The sequence below is a fragment of the Macrosteles quadrilineatus genome, unplaced genomic scaffold, assembly GCF_028750875.1.
Source record: "Macrosteles quadrilineatus isolate MER2022 unplaced genomic scaffold, UCM_ALF_1.0 Scaffold_5__1_contigs__length_97177068, whole genome shotgun sequence".
Taxonomy (NCBI): domain Eukaryota; kingdom Metazoa; phylum Arthropoda; class Insecta; order Hemiptera; family Cicadellidae; genus Macrosteles; species Macrosteles quadrilineatus.
The window spans coordinates 13,815,870-13,835,041 of record NW_026542598.1 but is presented as its reverse complement, the minus strand read 5'-3'; the positions used below and the strand labels follow the sequence as shown (position 1 = coordinate 13,835,041).

The window sequence follows — 19,172 nt, the reverse complement described above, 5'->3', positions numbered from 1 at the left end:
TTACGTTACGACTACGATCACCTGGTGCAGCAGCGTTTCCCATTTCGTTCAATGTTTGGATTTAACCACGAATACTAGAAAAAGAAGTTTGACAATGTAAATTAGACCAGATGGCCGATCCAACTAGCAAAAACATTGTGTAGAACCTGTCAATGGTAGAACTGAAAAACAACCATAAAATACAGCCATGCATAAAATAATCTATTCTCCTCCAGAATGTTTAACCATAGACTAAGCAACACAAGGGAGTATGTTTTATCTATGGTTTAACTCACTCTCAGTGACTTTTAACAGCAAATTTTTAAATTACTAAAAAGGTTTGATCTTAAAACACAAACCAAGTCTGGCAATGCAAAAAGCACCATTTCGGATTTCGGTATTTTCAAGTTGCCTATTTACATATCTTTCAAACTTATATACATAGCCTATTATATTTGCTAAGCGACTGTCCATTAAATGTATTTCTTCTTCCTCTTCACAAATTATAAATTTAATTAAGTAGTTTTCGCTTGTGATTTTTAGCTCTGAACTGAGCTATGGCGCTATCGTTTTCCCAGATCTATCTATCTATCTATATATTAATAGGCAAGCATGTTTCTTTAAAACCTTTTTTCTCAGCTCGTGTGAATCGTAGGGAAAATCTACGCATACCGTTTGAAAGCTATTTTCCTGTAGGTGTGCAGAATCCCTTTATAAATTTAAATAGGCTCAAAGATAAGCACAAAAAATGAGTTTAAAAATTTGAAAAAATTAACATGGATCTTATGCGTTGCTATGCTGGTTACGAAATAACAACGAAATATAAACAGAAAATCAAAACAAATGGAGGAAACTCCAATCACATGTTTTATTTACAGTGTGGGGTGAAAATAGATAAGTGAGTACATTACATATTTTTGGTCGAGTTTCGACCACTGGACGACCTCTCGTCTATATATTAATAGGCAAGCATGTTTCTTTAAAACCTTTTTTCTCAGCATTTGTGCATCGTGGGGTAAATCTGCGCATACCGTTAGAAAGCAATTTTCCTGTAGGTGTGCAGAATGCCTTTATAAATTTAAATAGGCTTAAAGATAAGCACAAAAAATGAGTTTAAAAATTTGAAAAAATTAACATGGATCTTATGCGTTGCCATGCTGGTGACGAAATAACAACGAAATATAAACAGAAAATCAAAACAAATGGAAGAAACTCCAATCACATGTTTTATTTACAGTGTGGGGTGAAAATAGAGAAGTGAGTACATTACATATTTTTGGTCGAGTTTCGACCACTGGACGACCTCTTGTTACTATTATTAGACACCGCAAATTTCCATCTCGGGCGTCACTGACACACACAGTCACACAGACATGCATTTATAGACTCTTTTACTTAATTAACCTAAACCTTTATGACACAACTCAATTTATGGAAAAACTGTGTTGTATTTATTAAAGATTAGACTACTGTAGTTATATTGTAAATGTACTGTCTTTATTTTATTTTTTATAAATGTATTTAGTGGACATTGGTAGTGTGTAGGATACTGTTTACTACTAGGTGTAAACTAATCTTGTACAAATTTATGTATTTACTGGTTGGTAGTAGTCTAACTGCCATTAAAAATAAATTTTTTGTTTTTTTTACTATGTTTCAAATTTACCTTTTTTATAACAGTTTATATAGAAAATTCATTCTGTAAAAAAATATATTGATAATTTCATGCAGTATATTAATCTAGCACCAGATTTATCTTTGTGATAATTTGTACAACAATAACAGCTCAGTGAATTGTCGAAGTGTCGTAGTATTTTCTGTGGTTCCCGTTAAAAGATAGTGGTATTGAGAACATGTAATAAATAAATAGACATTAGTTCATTCACCTCTATTAAATGTCCGAGATTCGTATAAGTTACTGTGGTTTTAGACTGATAGAAAGGATTTAAAATATTTTAGCTTGTAAATTTATGGTTGAAAATTGTCCAAAAGAGAGTGGTATTGAAGTGACGTGCAAATAATAATTTGCTGCAATTATGTTCTCACAGATGACGTCTCATGTAACACACTGCTAAATGCTGCAGTATAACTTTGATCATTTGTGGTTTTGCGTGTTTCAAATACACTCTATAGTGTAATGGCTGGTGCGTTCACAATTTTTATTCTTACATGGAATCTGGCCAGGTTGACCCATCCAAGTGATTTGGACCTTAAACCTCTACTTCCTCAGTCTAAGCCCGACCTGATCGTTATTGGACTTCAAGAAATGGACGACATGGAAAAATGGCAAAATATGTTTACTCAAACGTTAAGTGGATCCGGTTATAAACTTCATGACAAAAAACATATGTATGAGCTTGGAATGTTCATTTTTGTCAACAAAGACGAGACCAGTAACGTCCCAGGAAACACATATGAAATCACTTTGAATACTGACAAGCCAACAGGATTTTTGAAAAAAGTACCCAATAAAGGAGCAACTATCATTTGCATGCATATTAACTCGATACCAATTTGTTTTGTAAATTGCCACCTTAATGCTGGAGAAGAGAAAGCTAAACGAAGATTGGAAGACATGGATCAAATATTAAAAGAGTCAAGATTGGATAGTGCATATGTGTTATTTTGGTTTGGAGACATGAACTTTAGGTTGGAAGAAAGCAAATCGATGTCAGCTGATAAGATAATTAATAAAATAGCTTCTGGTGGAAAAGACGAACTTTTAAAACTTGATGAGTTGACTAAACTGATGAGCCAGCCGACATTACAGAATTTCAAGGAAGCTCAACCAACATTTTTACCAACCTACAGGTTTATCGTAGGGACATCTGTTTACGACAACAAGAGACGACCTGCATGGACTGATCGCATCCTCTACAAAGACCACTATGGACTCCTCCAAGTTCAGAGCTACAAGAGTTATGAAGGAGTTCAGATAAGTGACCACAGACCTGTGTCTGCATTATTTAAGGTCAACGAACGACCCAGCTTACCAACAACATATACACGAGAATAACCTGTCCTTGTTTATGTGCACTTATTTAATTAAAACAATCGCCTTTAATATACTTTGCTTGTTTATTTAACACTTCTTTATATTTTCATATTGTAAAATCTGTAGTGCAAATGCCCGAGACCCTTTTTAAAATCAATTTTAGTAGGATTTACAATTTGATTTCTGGATACCTACTGTGTTTTGAATAGTATATGTTTAAAAGTGTCTTAGATGCCTTTGGTCCACTAATGAAACGTGTTAGATCGCTGAACAGGGAGTATATATATTTCTATAAAAATAAATAAAAATATATATATATATATATTGTTTTAGGCACGTCTCCCATTTATCTAACACGATTCCTTGTCTTTGATAACGTAACTCTTGCCTCATTCATGTAAATTGTAGCTTTTTTCCAAAGAAACATTCAAACTAATTTAAGGAGCTTTTTCTTAGTTAGGTGAGGTTTTATCCATTATGATTGCATACGGTACATGTTCAAATTCTTCTAAGTGTTAAATGATTTTGACAAATAATGGGAGACATGAGGTTTGAAAGTGGGCATTTTGTCAAGTGGTGGTAAAAACTTAGGGGCTGAACCAAAGGTTTAAAAGAAGTTAAAATTATTATGTGTGATTATGCTTAAGATGGTTTTAATTTCATACCGACATGTGAAAAACTAATTAGCTTGTCTCTTTTTGGTTAAATAGTTAAAAACAATTTTGGTTCATTAAAAATGTCATTTACTTAGAGTAACAAAGATTTACTTAATGAAAATTTCCTTAAGTATATATCTTTTACAAATTGGTTTTTCTTTTCTGAGTTTGTTTGACCCTTCTACCCGACAGATTTTATTATGCATCGGCATATATTTATCTACTTTATTACTCGATCAAAAAACATAAATTTGATCATTTTTGAATTCTTACTTTAATTTAAGATGTATGTATTGCACCAGTTATAATTATATTACCTACATATTTTGGTCTAAGGACCTACAGAGAAATACCAGCTTTATTTTAAGCTATTAGCTATTCAAATCGGACGAGTTTCAAGCAAACGCAAGGTGAAACATAAAAAATATTTTTTATAAGCTTTTTCTATAATTAAAAATCAATAGCTATCCAGTATTGTTTAGGTTTTTTATATGTTTTAGACTCAAAATAATCAGTAAATTATGGGCTTTGATTTTAGCTATTGATAGTTTGAATCAGTTAAGCTCAAGATACTGTATTAATCAACCAAAAATCATAAATTTGATTATTTCTTGGATACGATATTTATTTCGAAGCTACGGGAGCAGCATGGGTCCTCTAGTCTTTTATATATAAAAAAAATGTTTTTCTTTTCCGAGTTCCTTGGCTCTTCTACCTGACCGATTTTTATGATTGAGGTCTCAAATTGAAGGGATGCACTCACAGATTTCACATCATGCATCGGCATATATTTATCTACCTACTGTATTACTCGACCAAAAAACATGAATTTGATTTATTTTTGAACCTTACTTCAATTTAAGATGTATTTCATCAGTTATCTATCTATATCTATAATACCCCCGCCGCAGCAAGCCTGCAGACTAAGCGAATTTCCATTTGCCTGATTGGATTTACACTAAAATGTCTCCTTAAAAATCTCATTTATTCCCTATTTAAATAACATTAGTTTAACGAGTACCTAGGTTTGCTGCAACAGGGAGGGTAAAAAGGTGATTTTTGTAAAATGTTAATAGCTTAGTATCAAATGAATGCATTTTCCAAATTTGATCAAAATATGATCATAAACAAGCAAACTACTACAGTTTACTTATTCTCCATAAAAATAACCTGGGAATTTTAAATTTACAGCTTCTTGGAATTTTTTCTGTAACCATTAGGCGCATAATAACGCTTCAATATACTAAATCATTTGTTTTTTTAAGCTCTACAAAATGGTTTGGAAAGAAAATGCTAAATTTTAAGTTTTTTAGGGTCAAAAATGGGGAAAACCAATTTTTGCCCCATAAAACCCCCCATAAACCCCCGTTCCCATGGTCCGATCATGCTGGTTTGCGAACTCGTTCAAATAAACGTAGGTCTACACGTTTGTACCAAATTTCATCAAAATCGGTTGATTTTTGCTCGAGTTATCGCGCTTACAATTTGAACAAATGGTGTTTTTGGTCTCTAGGGACCTCAAAACGATCAAGTAAATCGGTCCCGGGTCCAGGTCTTACCATGAGTACTACGGTAATAGCTTATTCCCTATATGGGAAATTCGCTAAAAGAGGAAGTATGTATGTATGTATGTACCCTATGGACTTTGAAACTGCTAGACAGATTGTAATGAAACTTTTTAGGCAGTCCTTACTTAAAAAACCGCCCTTGTATTTAAAGCATCTTTCTTTTTTACCAAAAATAAAAATAATTTTTAAACTACTAAAGACTCCAACCTGACTAGCAAGTAGGTACACTGATGTGTTTTTTGCTTCCACCACTACCATTCTGGTTGGTCCCACGATTAGACTCGTCTTAGTAGCCAATACCAGTGTAAGGAAAATCTACTCATCCAACAAATTTGATTCTTGTTCTGTGAAAGAGGATCTATTAAAGTCCACCGTTAGTTCAAGTCTGTGAATGTAGAAAAGTGTTTGGACATAGAAAACAGGGTGGAAAAAGTTTGAAGATGGTTGTTAATATTTGCATGGCTACAATTTGTAGAGGGGGAAGTAGTGGAAAGAGTGGGTGGTGTCATATTTAACTGGCTTGAGTCTGGAGACCTTAATTTACGCACAACCCTTGAATTAGATGGTTATTTTTCTAATTGTTTCATGTAATTAGTAGGCAAAGATATAAACTATAGTCCATTAGTCTTTTTATACTTTAAATTTATGAGGAGATTTTGGAAGGCCGTTCTCTTTCATATGAGTTACAACTTAGGGTCAGTATCGATCTTACTTTTTACTTAACGACATTTGTCTCCTACTCTCCTACTATTTTATTATGATGAAATCATGGCATAACGATACCTTGATTATTTTTTGTTGGGTAATTCTTACAATTATTAATACCTCAAGAGTAGACTGTGTGAAAATGACCAATGACAGTTGATGCATTGTTAGGAGTTACAATGGTAAAACTTCTATATGATTATTTTGGCGAGGTCTATAATAAAGTACTTATCGATATTTTATTCCAGTATATATAAAACTATAATAAATATGAGGAATCACTATAAAATTCAAAAGCACATTTAAGTATTGGCTAAGTATTTATTATAATTTTGATAAAGATAAAAATTAACAACATAGCTAGAGTCAGGAACTTAGAATTATCTGACTGCCCAAGTCCTGACGACATTCTTATACAAAAACAAAACTCAAGCTTATCTAAATTGGCCCTCGAATTGTAAAACATAGTTCAGTCTCCTGTCTAAACGAATCATTCTAAATAATAAAACTCATGCACACTTACGCCAAAGCCTTAAAATTAATGGTGTGTACAACAGCCACTAAAAGTAAAATATATATAAAAACATATATTTAACTTATATAAATCTGTAATACATGTTACAAAAAATACAAACAATACATAACAGTAGAATTTACAACCAATAAATAAGGTAAAGTAATTTTATTTTACAATAGTATAAAATGATAGGAGTGGAGCAAGTGGTGGAGGGGGTGTTAGAGTTAACGAGAGCCAGACTTGGAGTGCGCGATCAGCCACTGCAGCGTAATGTCAATGTTGTCTTTCTCTTTACACGAGATTGAATAACAACAGATTTCTCGATCTTGAATTGCACACAGATTCCTGAAAAATACAACACTTAGTTAGCGTTTTGTGTAATGCATTTATTTATGAGGAAAACACTACTATGTGATGGTGAATATGAAGCACTCTCTCCACAAAACATTCAATATATGGTTCAGACATACTAGATCGATAAGAAAAACTGTTAAGTGCTGGGAATGGAATTTTTTTTTAATTCATATTAAATTAGTAATCATGTTAAATTTTAAGGAAGGGGACATGATTACTACTCGCCAGAATAAAGCTGCTATCCTTTCCCTGGCTGAAGAAGACTAAGTCCTAAAACAGCCTCAGTCCAGTAGGGTTTCAGCTCTCTGGATTGGAACGTCAAGAAGAACAGAGAACAAAAAGTTTTCAGTAAGGACTCACTTGAATATAACTAAATACAAGGGCAATCCAGAATGAAAATTTACGTTTCTGTACTCATCCCTGGGCAGGGCTAGGTGCTACCCCCCTCAATCGGCATCCATGAGTGGTATCGGTGAGCGGTTTGAGTTGTAACGTGTCTGGTTATAGATTGAAATATTGGCTGGTTGAAATGTTTGCCTTAATATTGAAAATCCTGCGAATTGTGAGGAGTGTTTAGTGATAACAATTTTGTATAGTGTATGGGGATAATATTATAACTGAAGATAGTATGCTTCAATCAAGTAGTCATTAATTTTAAAATGGCTGAACAAACGTTTACAATAAACAGCAAAATAAAGTGGAAGGCTCATCTTAGCAACTGCCAAACTTGTTGAAAAATGATAAAACAGACATGTTCACATACTTTTCACATAGTTTGTTACAAGAAATAGTCAGCTTGGTTGCCACAAGCTTTGTGCTCAATGGGTAGCAGTCCAATACAAAAAATAAAAAGTTGAGTCATAAAATTGGGTGTTAAGTTGTTAAGCATATATTTTAGGAGAGTGTAATTAAAGGCTATGGTAATGTTATTAAGTTAATTGTAGGTAGCATGATTAGGCAACTTAGACCAGGGGTTCACCCTCATTTGTTCCAACATCATGATTTATAGGCCTAGTGTTTATTCGAGGATTTTTCTTGGAAGGGATGAGCAAAAGAGAAGTTTGAAAGAATATTTCTCTTTTACTTTGGCAGGAAGCTTTAATTAAAATAGTTATTGGCTGGGTAGCTGAGTGGTTATAGTGCTCGCCTAACAATCAAAAGGTTGTGGGATCAGATCCTGAGAAAAGTCACTAACTTTTAGATGGTTCGAAATTAACCCAAATGTCCTTGATAATAGGGCTTTGAATAAATGATCCTGGCTAGTGAGACAGCTGATCTTAATCAGTAAAAAAATACACAGATCATCTCACTCCATTCTACACTCATATTTGGGTTAAAATACGCACCTAGACCTAGGTTGTAATGAAAATAAATAAATAATAAATAACTAAAATACCCATCTAAATTTATAATGATAATAATAACAATTATTATAATAATGATAGAGATCCTAAATTTGGTATCAAATTAAATGATTATGTATTGTAACAATTTGTTCGAGCAATATTACAAAGTGTACATAACAAAATAATTACATGCGCTTCAGGTTTGAATCGTAGCCTACTTGATAGTAGGTGATTAAAGAGGCAATGCTTCTTTTAAAACAATTTTTCTTATAAAGGTTTTCTGTTTATTTGGTAGCTATTAAAACTTTTTGGTCCTGGTATCTGGTTTATATTTAAGGAGTTTTAAGTTATGCATTACAAAGGTAGGCCTGCTAATATTCCTTTTGTCAAGTATTATAGCTTTGAGTCGGTGAAAAATACAGTAGGATATTTGAGAAACAAATCATCCCTAAAAAAGAATGTTTATGGAATATCTGCGAAGGACCATAAATAATCTCTAAACTTCTGCAATCTATTTTACACTAGACCGATCTTTCTGCTGGGCTCTGCTTCTTTCTGCAACAATGTCAGATTATTGCTCAATGTTCTTTTTGGGACAAATAGTTGGTTACAACTCACATCCTGTCGATAAGCTCCTTCTCGTCCAGAGCGTTGGGAAGGTCCCGCTTGTTGCCCAGGACCAGGACCGGGATACCCATCAACTGCGGCTTGTCTAGCAGGTTATGCAGCTCGTTTCTCGACGCTTCTAGCTTCTCATGGTCAGCTGCATCCACCATGTAGCTAAATCAGAGTGACATATATCAAGAATAGGGAATCATATCAAACTATATTAGACTAGTTAGATGGAGTATGTTAGATGGAGTATGTTAGATGGAAACTATGTTGTATGTTTTCACAGTAAATATGAGGGCTATTCAGAAAGTAAGGAAAGTTTAGAAATAAATTTAAAAAGTTTGTAGAAGGAAAAAATTATTATCTATACCCTTAATACAGTAACAGTTTTCACTATAACACCCCTTTTTCAGCTGTCCTACTTAACGGGTTTTCACGATTGAGGTGTCATTTTTAAACTAATGATCCAGCGTACCTGCAAATGGCAATGAAAAACTTAATTTTCTTAAGGGCTTAGCCCCCCTTTTGTAATCTAACAGCTTATCCTCCAAGTGAATGTTTAACCACAGTCTGCAACAGTTGTTTATGTATTCAAACAAATGACAGATGAAAACAGTTTACGAAAATGGATTTTAAACATGCTTCTTCAGTCTTTATTGTGTAGATCTAGATCTTTGAAAAGTAAAAGGGTATTGCATTATTATTTTTACATTGGAATTATATTTTAAATTAAACCCTAATAAAATGTGCAATTTTTGTAAACTTAAATATACTACTACTTTTCAACAAGTCGCCAAACAAATTGAGGCACAGATGTTTTATTTTTCACATTCTTTTCCGTACATTTCACATACTTGAGTAAATTTGTATAGGTTTTAAGTTTATAGCCCACAAAAAACCACACCTCACAACTAGCAGAATTTCCAATTGCAGCACATTTTTTAAACTTAAATATTGCAACACTTCTGTTGGACAGTCATTGAGGAGGCGAACACGTTCGTAGCCTACTAGAAAGTACTATTGGCAGCAGACGGAATCATTCCTTACATTCTGAAAAGCCTTTGTAGTGAGCCTCAATGAGTTGTCCAATTTTTTTTCATTGGTGCTGTTTGTTGTAATGAGATTATTGTTACTGCTTCCTGGTCCTAATTCTTGCTACTCGTACTCTTACTATGTTTTTGGACCTGCCCTAAACGAATGTGATTGACCTACGTTGATTCACTTTGCTTATTAATGGTAAAAAAAGTTATATAAAAAAAAAAAACTGGCCCCAAATAAGGCCAAGTTATCAATCTACATTAGGTTACAGTATATTGATGTTGTATACTGCGGTTCTTGAGTAGGTAAGCTGTTTGTGTTACCCTATGCATTTCACTAGCATGTGCAGCATCTCCTTAAGTTATCTTCTTATCACTAACACTCTAGTCGATACTGTCGATACAAAAATATTTACACACACACAGTCACTTGTATCGTGGTCGGTCAACGCGGCAATGCGACAACAGACACGCGTAACATTTACAGTATCAGCAGATCTTTTTTCCTCCAAAATATTTCTTGGACTGGGGATGATGGAATTTGAATTTGGGCCATTTGACGGTAGTTTGGACTTTCTTGGTTTAGGTTTGGGCGGGTGATTTCATCTATGTATTGTTGCAGGTTTGTCGCTGTGTTTCCAGTTTTGCTAGTTTCAATGTTGTATATTAATTTCAAAATTGTATAACTGTGTAGTCTTCCTTTTTGTTTAGAAGGATGTTCAATACATTTGTATTTACATGTTTGGATATTTTGTAGCTTTCTTGTACTTTTGCTAATGGTTTTGTGTGGGTTTATAAAAATGGACCAATAATTATATTAAAATGGAAGAGTAGCTAGGAACCAAAGGGACGGAGATCTTTTACCCTGACCAGAACACTTGCCTAGCCAGTTTAGATTTATGCTAAAAGAACAAATTACCTAAATATATCCTTCCCAAACACTAAGTTCTGAAAATGGTTAATTGGTTGTTAAAACTGCCGAGTTAATGAATGAGTTGCTTAATGTTGGAGTTTAATTTGGTGAAATGTGAATGAATAAGAATTTAACTGGAAAAGGGTGGAGAACAATCTGGGGACATGAGGTATATTTTTCGTTTTGCAAATGGCTCGCTGCAGAGAGAAGCAAACCGAATAAATGTTAATTCCTACATCTCAAATGTCGGGGCGAGCCTTTTTGTGTTTCCTGTTGCCCGTTTACTTAGCCGGACATTATACTAAGCCTATTACTACATAATCTTAACCATAGAACTTATCCAAATTTCAATGAGAAGGATGTCCTGATTTTTGGCTGCTACGTCTTCTAGGGAGATTGGAGAAAGAGGACGAGCGTAGGTAGGAAGGAGGGGGTAAAGCGATCTTTCAGTCGCGGCAGGTTACGAGCTTGACATGCAACCCGGCTTCGCGAACTGCTCACACTATATAAAAATAGTGTTCAAATATGCATCACACCTCCTGCTGTGACTCCACCCCGTGTCTATTGTCACCTTGTCCGATATACCCGACCACGATTGTATAAATACAGTATCGACTATAGCTAGCAGGGGTATACAACCTTTTTACTGAAGGGCCATATTGTCAATTTTTGGAGAAAAGGCGGGTCCATGAACATTTATATTTCAATGCAGATAGGGTAGCCTCCTCCAAATAATCCACAACTCTGTAGTTTGTGAATTAAGCCGGGTTTACACGCTCCGATAAAACATAACGTCTTGTCTGCAACGACTAATCGTTACGTTTTGTTGTAGGTTGAGCGGACCATTTACACGTTCCGTCCTTTTCTCTACTTTGGCTCTCAAACCACTACCAGATCTTGTTGTTAAGTAGTTGCCCTGTCAATTGCCTGCAGACGGGTCGATTTCTTTATATGTTGATTAATTCTACATAGGCCAGGTCTTTCTTGTTACTGTCAGAATAGCCCTTATGTTTGACTTGCCACACACTCTTGTATAGTTCAATGAACTCTATTACAAAGTCACGAGAGGCTTGACGTACGTCTGACATAGCGACAAATGTGACACAAAACAGTAAAGATAAACTACACACTACACTACACAGTCAAAATATACCACAGTGGTTAAAACAACAGTACTACACAGTACAATTACACGACAGTTAACTGGACCAACGCGACATCGGAGGGTCTACAGGTTGTAGCGATGACTGAGTCACCGTTTACACGCAACGACTTGTCACTACGATCCACAGAAAATCGCTACGATCTACAGAAAATCGCTACGATCTTCAGAAATTGGTGGAAATTTCCACCAACCTTCCAACCTCACTCCAACTCAGACAAAACGTAACGACTTCCAGTTTACACGTTCCGTCGTGCATGAACGATTTGTCGTTGCAGACAAATCGTTACGTTTTATCGAAGCGTGTAAACCCGGCTTTAAGAGCTAAGCGGTGATTTTTGAAATTTTCTTGCTGATTTTTTAGTTGCTTATCTTGTAGACTAAGACAAATTCTTTACATTTTTGTGCAAATGATGATGTGACCTAACAAAACAATCGACCAAGACCTCAAGACACCCTCACGAGTGTTACCGTGACTTTGACGCTTATCGGTGTATATACTGTATACCGTCATATAAAAATAATTATTTCTCAGAAGGCCTTTGCCTTGGATAAAATCTGTTTACGGGCCGGGCCATAGGGCCGTTGGTGATGGGTAGATAACTTAAGAATGCCCCTGAATATGTCACACAAGCTAGTGAAATGTATAGGGTAACAAAACAGCTTACCTACTCAAGAATTACAGGCTAAAATAAAGGTAAACTAATATAATTCAAGTTTTTGAAACCGGGATGGAAAATAAAATATCAATCTACAATAATTTACATAAAATCAATCAATAACCAAAAACAAGAAGATTTGCTCATATGATGTTGACAATGTGAATTAACATAAAAAATCAAGGTTGATTTTCAATAAATATTGTTTTCTACTAACTTATAGAAATCAAATTGTTAAAAAATATAAAATTAAACTACAACCTAGCACCCACAAATAAAACAAATGATAATGTCATATTTTCAAATATAAAAAAACATAAAACAAATTGCATGAAAATGTATTATAATATTTTGTAACATTAATACAGTAGCAATATGATCAGTAAAACAAATGTAGCATGCTGACTCACACAGACAATATGATAAATCAAACCAATGATAAGCAGATAGTCAAGCAAACCAACACAGATTGGAATTTGGTTATTTGAACAGGAAACTGGGCCATAGACCAATTGACTCTTTGACAATAAAAGTCCAAAGCCATAAACTCACTTATTTTTGTATATTTTTTCTGATTAATAAAACCCTGCTATATCTTTTTTAATTTGAAGTTTCCAGCCTTAGACTAAGTTTGGCGGTGTTATATTTTTATACTTCTGAAAACATGAAAATTTGCCATCGTAAGTAATTGGGCTTAACAAATGTGGACAACCTATTTCTCGGTCATTTAATTGAATGTGTTTGCAGGAATTAAGGGAAATTTTATTATCGTTTAAATAGAATAAGGCCGTTAAAGAGTATAAAATTTGGAAGATAGAATCCCTTATGTAAGTCTTTTCCGCTAACAGAAGATTACAAAACCAGTAAAACACTGATTTTCCAAAATAAAGGAAGCAATGCCGATTCAGAGAACCTATTTATTGGTTCAATGGTAGGAATTTAAAAGCTACTTGTCCATTCAAAGAGATCATAACAGGTAGTTTTTTATGTAACTGCTGTTATCTCAAAATCTACAGAATGGATACGCAAAATCTATGTATTTAAATAATCCTACAGGTTTACTGAACTTGATTTAAATCACAGTAAGATATTCATGTTGTCCTCTGCTCCATTACATTTTCTTGACCAAACTGGACAACTACTCGCAATGGGAACTACCAAAACATGATGGTTTTAACCCAGGATTCGGTTTAACGAGTTGCAGTTAAAAGGCATTTTACAGCATATAGAACTTTCTGCTACAGGGAGGGTAACAAAGTGTGTTTTTTAGTAATATATTAATAGGTAGCTTAGTGTAAGATAAATAAATTTGCAAAATTTTATCATGAAATATATATATATATAGCCTAGGCCTAAACAGGCAAATTACAACAGTTTACTTATCCTCCATAAGAATAACATGGGAATTTAAAATTTAAAATTTCTTGAATTTTCTCTTTAACCAATAAATGTACAAAAACACTTCAATATACTATATTATTTGGGGTTTTATTCTATTCTAAATGGTTTAGAGAAAAGTTTGGAAATTTTGTTTTCAGGGGCAAAAATGAGAGAAACCAATTTTCACCCCAAAAAACCTTGTCCCCATGGTCCGAAAACGCTGCTTCGTGAACTTGTTCGAGTAAACATAGGTTACAAGTTTGTATAAAACTTCATCAAGATCGGCATTGTTGCGCGAGTTATCATGCTAACGGACACACACACACACACACACACATTAACAACATATATGAATTTGAACGGATGGTGTTTTTGGCCTCTGGGAACTTCAAAACAAAAAAGTAAATCAGTCCCGTGTCCAGATCTCACCATGAGACCTACGATAATAGCTTGTTCCCTATATGGGAAATTCGCTAACAACGTTACAAAATAATGGCAACTCTTTCATTTAGTAATTTATTTAATTTTGGTGGATTATCATGTGATTGTCTGAGCTTAAAACAAACTCAAAAATCAATAATGCCAACAATGAAAACCACAAAAATTTTGAAAATGTAAAAATAATATGAAATATGGCAATGGTCTTGGTTTAGGATGGTATTTTTTTTATGTTAAGTTTTTAAAGTGATTTATAAAATCGTGGATTAAAAGGAGCAAAGGGTAGGATTTTTATAATTTTAAAATAGGCCTACTAAGTATGTCAAACAGAACCTATCATTATAAACTTGCCTTAATTAATCATTTGTTTCAGTAAAAACAGCCACCAAAGAATTTAGAATTATAAGCAATTAAATTACATCCATAAACACAAACAAATGTTCTTGGAAAAATGTTCCGGGAAATGGTAAGTAGTCAAGGTAAGTTGATTTGAGTTAAGGTATATAGGGAAGTGTATAGGGCTGTCTTAGAAGACCATTTCAAAACAGAAGTAAATAGAAAACCAACATACTTACACAATTGCATTGACACCCCGACAATATCTCTCCCACATCGACCTAAACCTAGGTTGGCCGCCTATATCCCACACTTTGATGGTGACGTTTCCTTTGGTGACTCTTCTCATGTTGAAACCGACTGTGGGAATCATATCTTGGCTGAACTGGCCCGACTGTAAATTATACATTGTTATATAATTGGTCAATTTAAAACACAAACACGTGGCTTGTTAAAAAATTACAAATGTGTAGATTTAGTCATTAGCTAAGGAACCACAATGATCTAGACTATATTAATTACTTGTATGATCATACCAGATATCAGTGTATAACCTTGCCTTAGATGATCACCTATAGAAACTCCTATTATGCTAAATAATGACCTGAACACAAGCTTTAGGGGCAAATCGACAAATTGTGAGTTGGAAGAACGCTGAGGTTGGAATGCTAAGGTGGGTTACACACCGGTGTTGCAGACATCGTGTCTACAACATTTCTTGTGTCTAGGCATGTCTAACGTGAATCCAACTTATGTTATTAAATCAGAGCTTGCGAGAGATGTTTTAAGATATCATCTCTGTTCCAGACATGTGTTGCACAAGACTGATTGGTCAGTTTGGTGCAACAAGTTAACAGCAAAAGTCCTGTTTCATGTTTCCTGTTGCCACCACTTTACTGTGGAGAAGTCAATCAAGATCAAGAGGAATAAATTTAGTGTTACATTAATGTGCATACAGTATTTGCAGTAGGCTAAGTGTATGCAGAGAGAGAAGGCACTTAAATGACCAAAAGTTTATAACTTACTCTGGACCAACACATTTTTGTTTTACAACTTGCTTTTAAATCTTATGTTGTCTAGGTTATAAAGTTAAGTCTAAATGATTACCTCCACACAGCTGTGGGGGTAAAGTCGTTTTCCCAAAAGTGCTTAAAATTGCCTAATTTTGGTAGATAAAGGAAAACAATGCAATATGACATAAGACATAAGTAATATAAGTTCAGTATTACCGTTCCTTCCAATTAGGCCTATGTAGTTACTTTTAAAATCCAGTAAAAGAAATCCCTTTAAAATAAGTGGTTCCCTGATAATTCTAAAGTACCTATAATTATTTTAAGTAGAGTGGATAGTCATAGATAGGCCTATGGATCAATTTTTTTAACCAAAAGTTTTGTCGATAAGTTATATTATTAAATTGTAAATATGATGGAGTTGGATATCAAAGTTTCACAGATCATAGCTTCCAGTAGGCCTATAATAAAAGTACCAACTCAAACAACATATAACTTAGATGAAAGTGGTAACAGACATTCCTTCATGGCCAAAAATTATGAAAAGAAATGCCATAAAACTCCGGGTAACTTACTGATCTCAAAATACAGTAGCCTATTTGGTTAATCCGAGTGTTATTAAATATTGCCTGCTTTAAGGTTGGATTGGGAAATGATAGGCATTGCCTCATCACTATAACGTTATGCCTATTTTATAACAAGTAAAAGTTTTTAAGATTGAAGGGGTTCAAATAAAATGTTAAAAGGAAGGGCTGCACTTTAGTATCTGTCCTACACTTATTCGAATGAATATATATATTCATTCGAATAAATATCAATCGATAGGCTATATAGATTATTTCATTCGGTTAGTTAGGTTAGGTTAACCGGTACTTTCCTGTTAAAGAGAACAATTATTATTATTGATGATTTTTTTCGATATATCAATATTTTTGTTTTCTTTTACGATCCATTACAAATTGACAACTGATCATGTTTAGGCTCAAATATAGTCTATTATGTGGATTAATAAATGAAACTGTTCTAAGCTAACCTAACATAACCAACTAAAATTGCTGTAACATTTAAAAATTTTGTTTGAAAGGAAGTGGAGGATATTAAATGGAATTTTGAAATGTTGCAGCACGTTTGGTTTGTTTGTTGGGTTGGTTTGGAACAGTTTCATTTCAAAACTTTTTTTAACCATTGTTTGTTGATATTGAACAATATTTATTTATTGTAGTTGTCAGCTAATAGGTTTAAAATCGTTAATATCGATATACAGTATCGAGAAAAAATCATCGATAATAATGAATGTTCCGTTTAACAGGAAAGTATAGTAACCTAACTAACCTAACTTGAAAACAAGTTATTGAATGAAATAATCAATATATCGATTGAGTGTATGATAGATACTAAAGTTCAGCCAATGGGAGGCTAGACACTAGACACATGATTTGGACTTAACTTACCTAACCGCTCTCTCATAACCATACATCCTAAATTTCTAATAGAGATACCATGCATTTATGAACTGTAATTACAAGCATTAAGTATTTATTTTGGAAACAAGTAGTCTAGTGCAAAATAAATGTAAGGAAAATAATAGAAGGGGTTAGGACATGTTTTAGGAGTAAAATTTTGATTGTGTTAGGTAACAGGATTGTTATTACATTTGCTCATTTTAATATCGAGTAAGCTCCGGTTTGTATGGTATTTAATAAAATGTCTGTATATACTATATTAACCAATTAAATTAGTAAATATTATGTAAATCCCTTCAAAATACTTACAGCAATGACATTAACAAAAGTGGTTTTGCCTGAGCATTGTAATCCAACTAATGTCAGTTCCATTTCTTCTTTCCAAAATAAACTTTTAAACCAGTCTAAGATACGATTTATTAAGGCCAACATTGTTGTTTTGTAATTAGTAGCTTAAATATATCACAAAACTGTCACTATACTGATTATTGATTAAAATAGTCAACTCTCAAACTTTCAGATGAACTGACTGAATCACACAAACAAAAAGGCTGTAACGTTAGTCAGCTGAATGATGACATTTTGACTATCTGTCAAGTTTTGCAGGTTATCCAGCAGAACAGCGAATCCAAAATTCTATAATAGGCTTATATGTAATAAAGTAAGCATTTGATGTAAAATATTGAAATCAGACTGGTGTTTTTCTCTGAATGTAGAGTTGTTTTACAGGTCACAGGGTTAAAAATAGATAATATTACTTTAATGCATAAAATAAATATCGTATCACAAAAAGAGCTATTTAGTTATTGAATCCTCACATGAAGGTTATCCATTGTGTAGTATATATTAATACTTTTAACTGAAATTGTGACCATATATAGGTAGGTATTTTAAAACAAGTATGAATGGAGATGGGTGTAGGATAAGTGGCACTATCTTTCAGTCTTTACTGACTAAGACCGACGTTCCCATCCCAGACAGGGCTGTTAAATAGCCCATACCGTACATATATACAGCCAACGGCTTAAAGGGACCTACAGTTTAAAGTGGAATCCATGGTATTCTATAAACAAATGCTTTAGGTCAACTCTCAAATTTAGAAAACTGGTAAAAAAATAGGATTTATTGGTAAGAAAAATTAACTACCTACTAAAATTAGCTTTTATATCATGGCCATGCAAAAATTGTAAACTTTGAAGCCCAATTTCAACTTGGGTTAACCCTAGCTAAAACCATAAAACTAAGCTTGTATTGTATGTATAAGTTTATTGCTCTAAGCTTGGTTTGTTGCTGTGTGAATAAGCGAGCTCTCTTTATTTACTCACCTGCACAGCTGGAGAATGATAGACCAATTATCTATTATATGCTACATGAAACTTTGTAAACAATAAGGCTTTTTTGTTTTAGCATTTAACCCCACATATTATGAACCAAAATGTTCGTCTAGGTTTATAGAGTTGCAACTGACCTTACATTTTAGAAAAAAGTCCCTTGGGCTCTGCACCAGTGGCTTTTTATGTTGCCATGTTATCCTTACGAAGAACATATTAGTTTACATTATGATCAGCCAGCTGGATAATTCAATTGCTGTTAGTGTTAATATTTAATTTACGCCACACAACATTATTTTGACGAACTTCCCACGCAAGGATTTAGTCCAGAAAACAGCTGTTTACCGCCAGCTTGTTCAAATGGGGTTTCATTGCTTACTACTGTTCTGCAAATGAGTTTTACCGGACACCAATCACCAATCAGCTGATTCTACTGTATTTGCGTGGCAATTAGTGGTTATAAACAAAAACATAACCTCTCTCAGAGGTTATGACCACTGTTATGACTTGTGATTATTAGTCATTTAGTTGGTGGAAATAAATAAGGATTTGTACGAAATAAGTAGTATGGCGTAAACTGTCGTACGTAACTCGTCCAAAATACACATTTTGTCGTACTGTAAACTGTCGTACTGGACTCGTATGGTAATCCCGTACTCGACTTTGTCTCGCACGGGAACGACCACACTCGTCCGGCAAACACTTATTTTC

General features: G+C 33.9%; 2 protein-coding genes across 2 annotated transcripts; one reads left to right on the top strand and one right to left on the bottom strand.

The window, feature by feature from the left end:
• The first annotated feature begins 2,070 nt into the window (after positions 1-2,070).
• On the top strand, positions 2,071-3,107 carry LOC128994915 (inositol polyphosphate 5-phosphatase K-like). Its single transcript, XM_054419744.1, has one exon. The coding sequence runs from the start codon at positions 2,117-2,119 to the stop codon at positions 2,993-2,995; it is 879 nt and encodes a 292-aa protein (XP_054275719.1). The 5' UTR covers positions 2,071-2,116; the 3' UTR covers positions 2,996-3,107.
• Positions 3,108-6,204: 3,097 nt separating this feature from the next.
• On the bottom strand, positions 6,205-17,695 carry LOC128994478 (ADP-ribosylation factor-like protein 8B-A). The gene is made up of 4 exons (XM_054419061.1): positions 17,440-17,695; positions 14,897-15,051; positions 8,739-8,900; positions 6,205-6,765 (listed from the first exon to the last, which is right to left on the bottom strand). The coding sequence occupies exons 1-4, from the start codon at positions 17,560-17,562 to the stop codon at positions 6,645-6,647; spliced, it is 561 nt and encodes a 186-aa protein (XP_054275036.1). The 5' UTR covers positions 17,563-17,695; the 3' UTR covers positions 6,205-6,644.
• Positions 17,696-19,172: the final 1,477 nt, after the last annotated feature.

Excerpts from the sequence above, each read along its gene's own strand:
- LOC128994478 (XM_054419061.1), bottom strand. The coding sequence starts at position 17,562 with ATGTTGGCCTTAATAAATCGTATCTTAGACTGGTTTAAAAGTTTATTT. Across the intron at positions 15,052-17,439 it reads CTTTTGTTAATGTCATTGCT|TCGGGCCAGTTCAGCCAAGA; the intron begins GTAAGTATTTTG and ends TATAATTTACAG. Across the intron at positions 6,766-8,738 it reads AAGGAGCTTATCGACAGGAT|GAATCTGTGTGCAATTCAAG; the intron begins GTGAGTTGTAAC and ends TGTATTTTTCAG.
- LOC128994915 (XM_054419744.1), top strand. The coding sequence starts at position 2,117 with ATGGCTGGTGCGTTCACAATTTTTATTCTTACATGGAATCTGGCCAGG.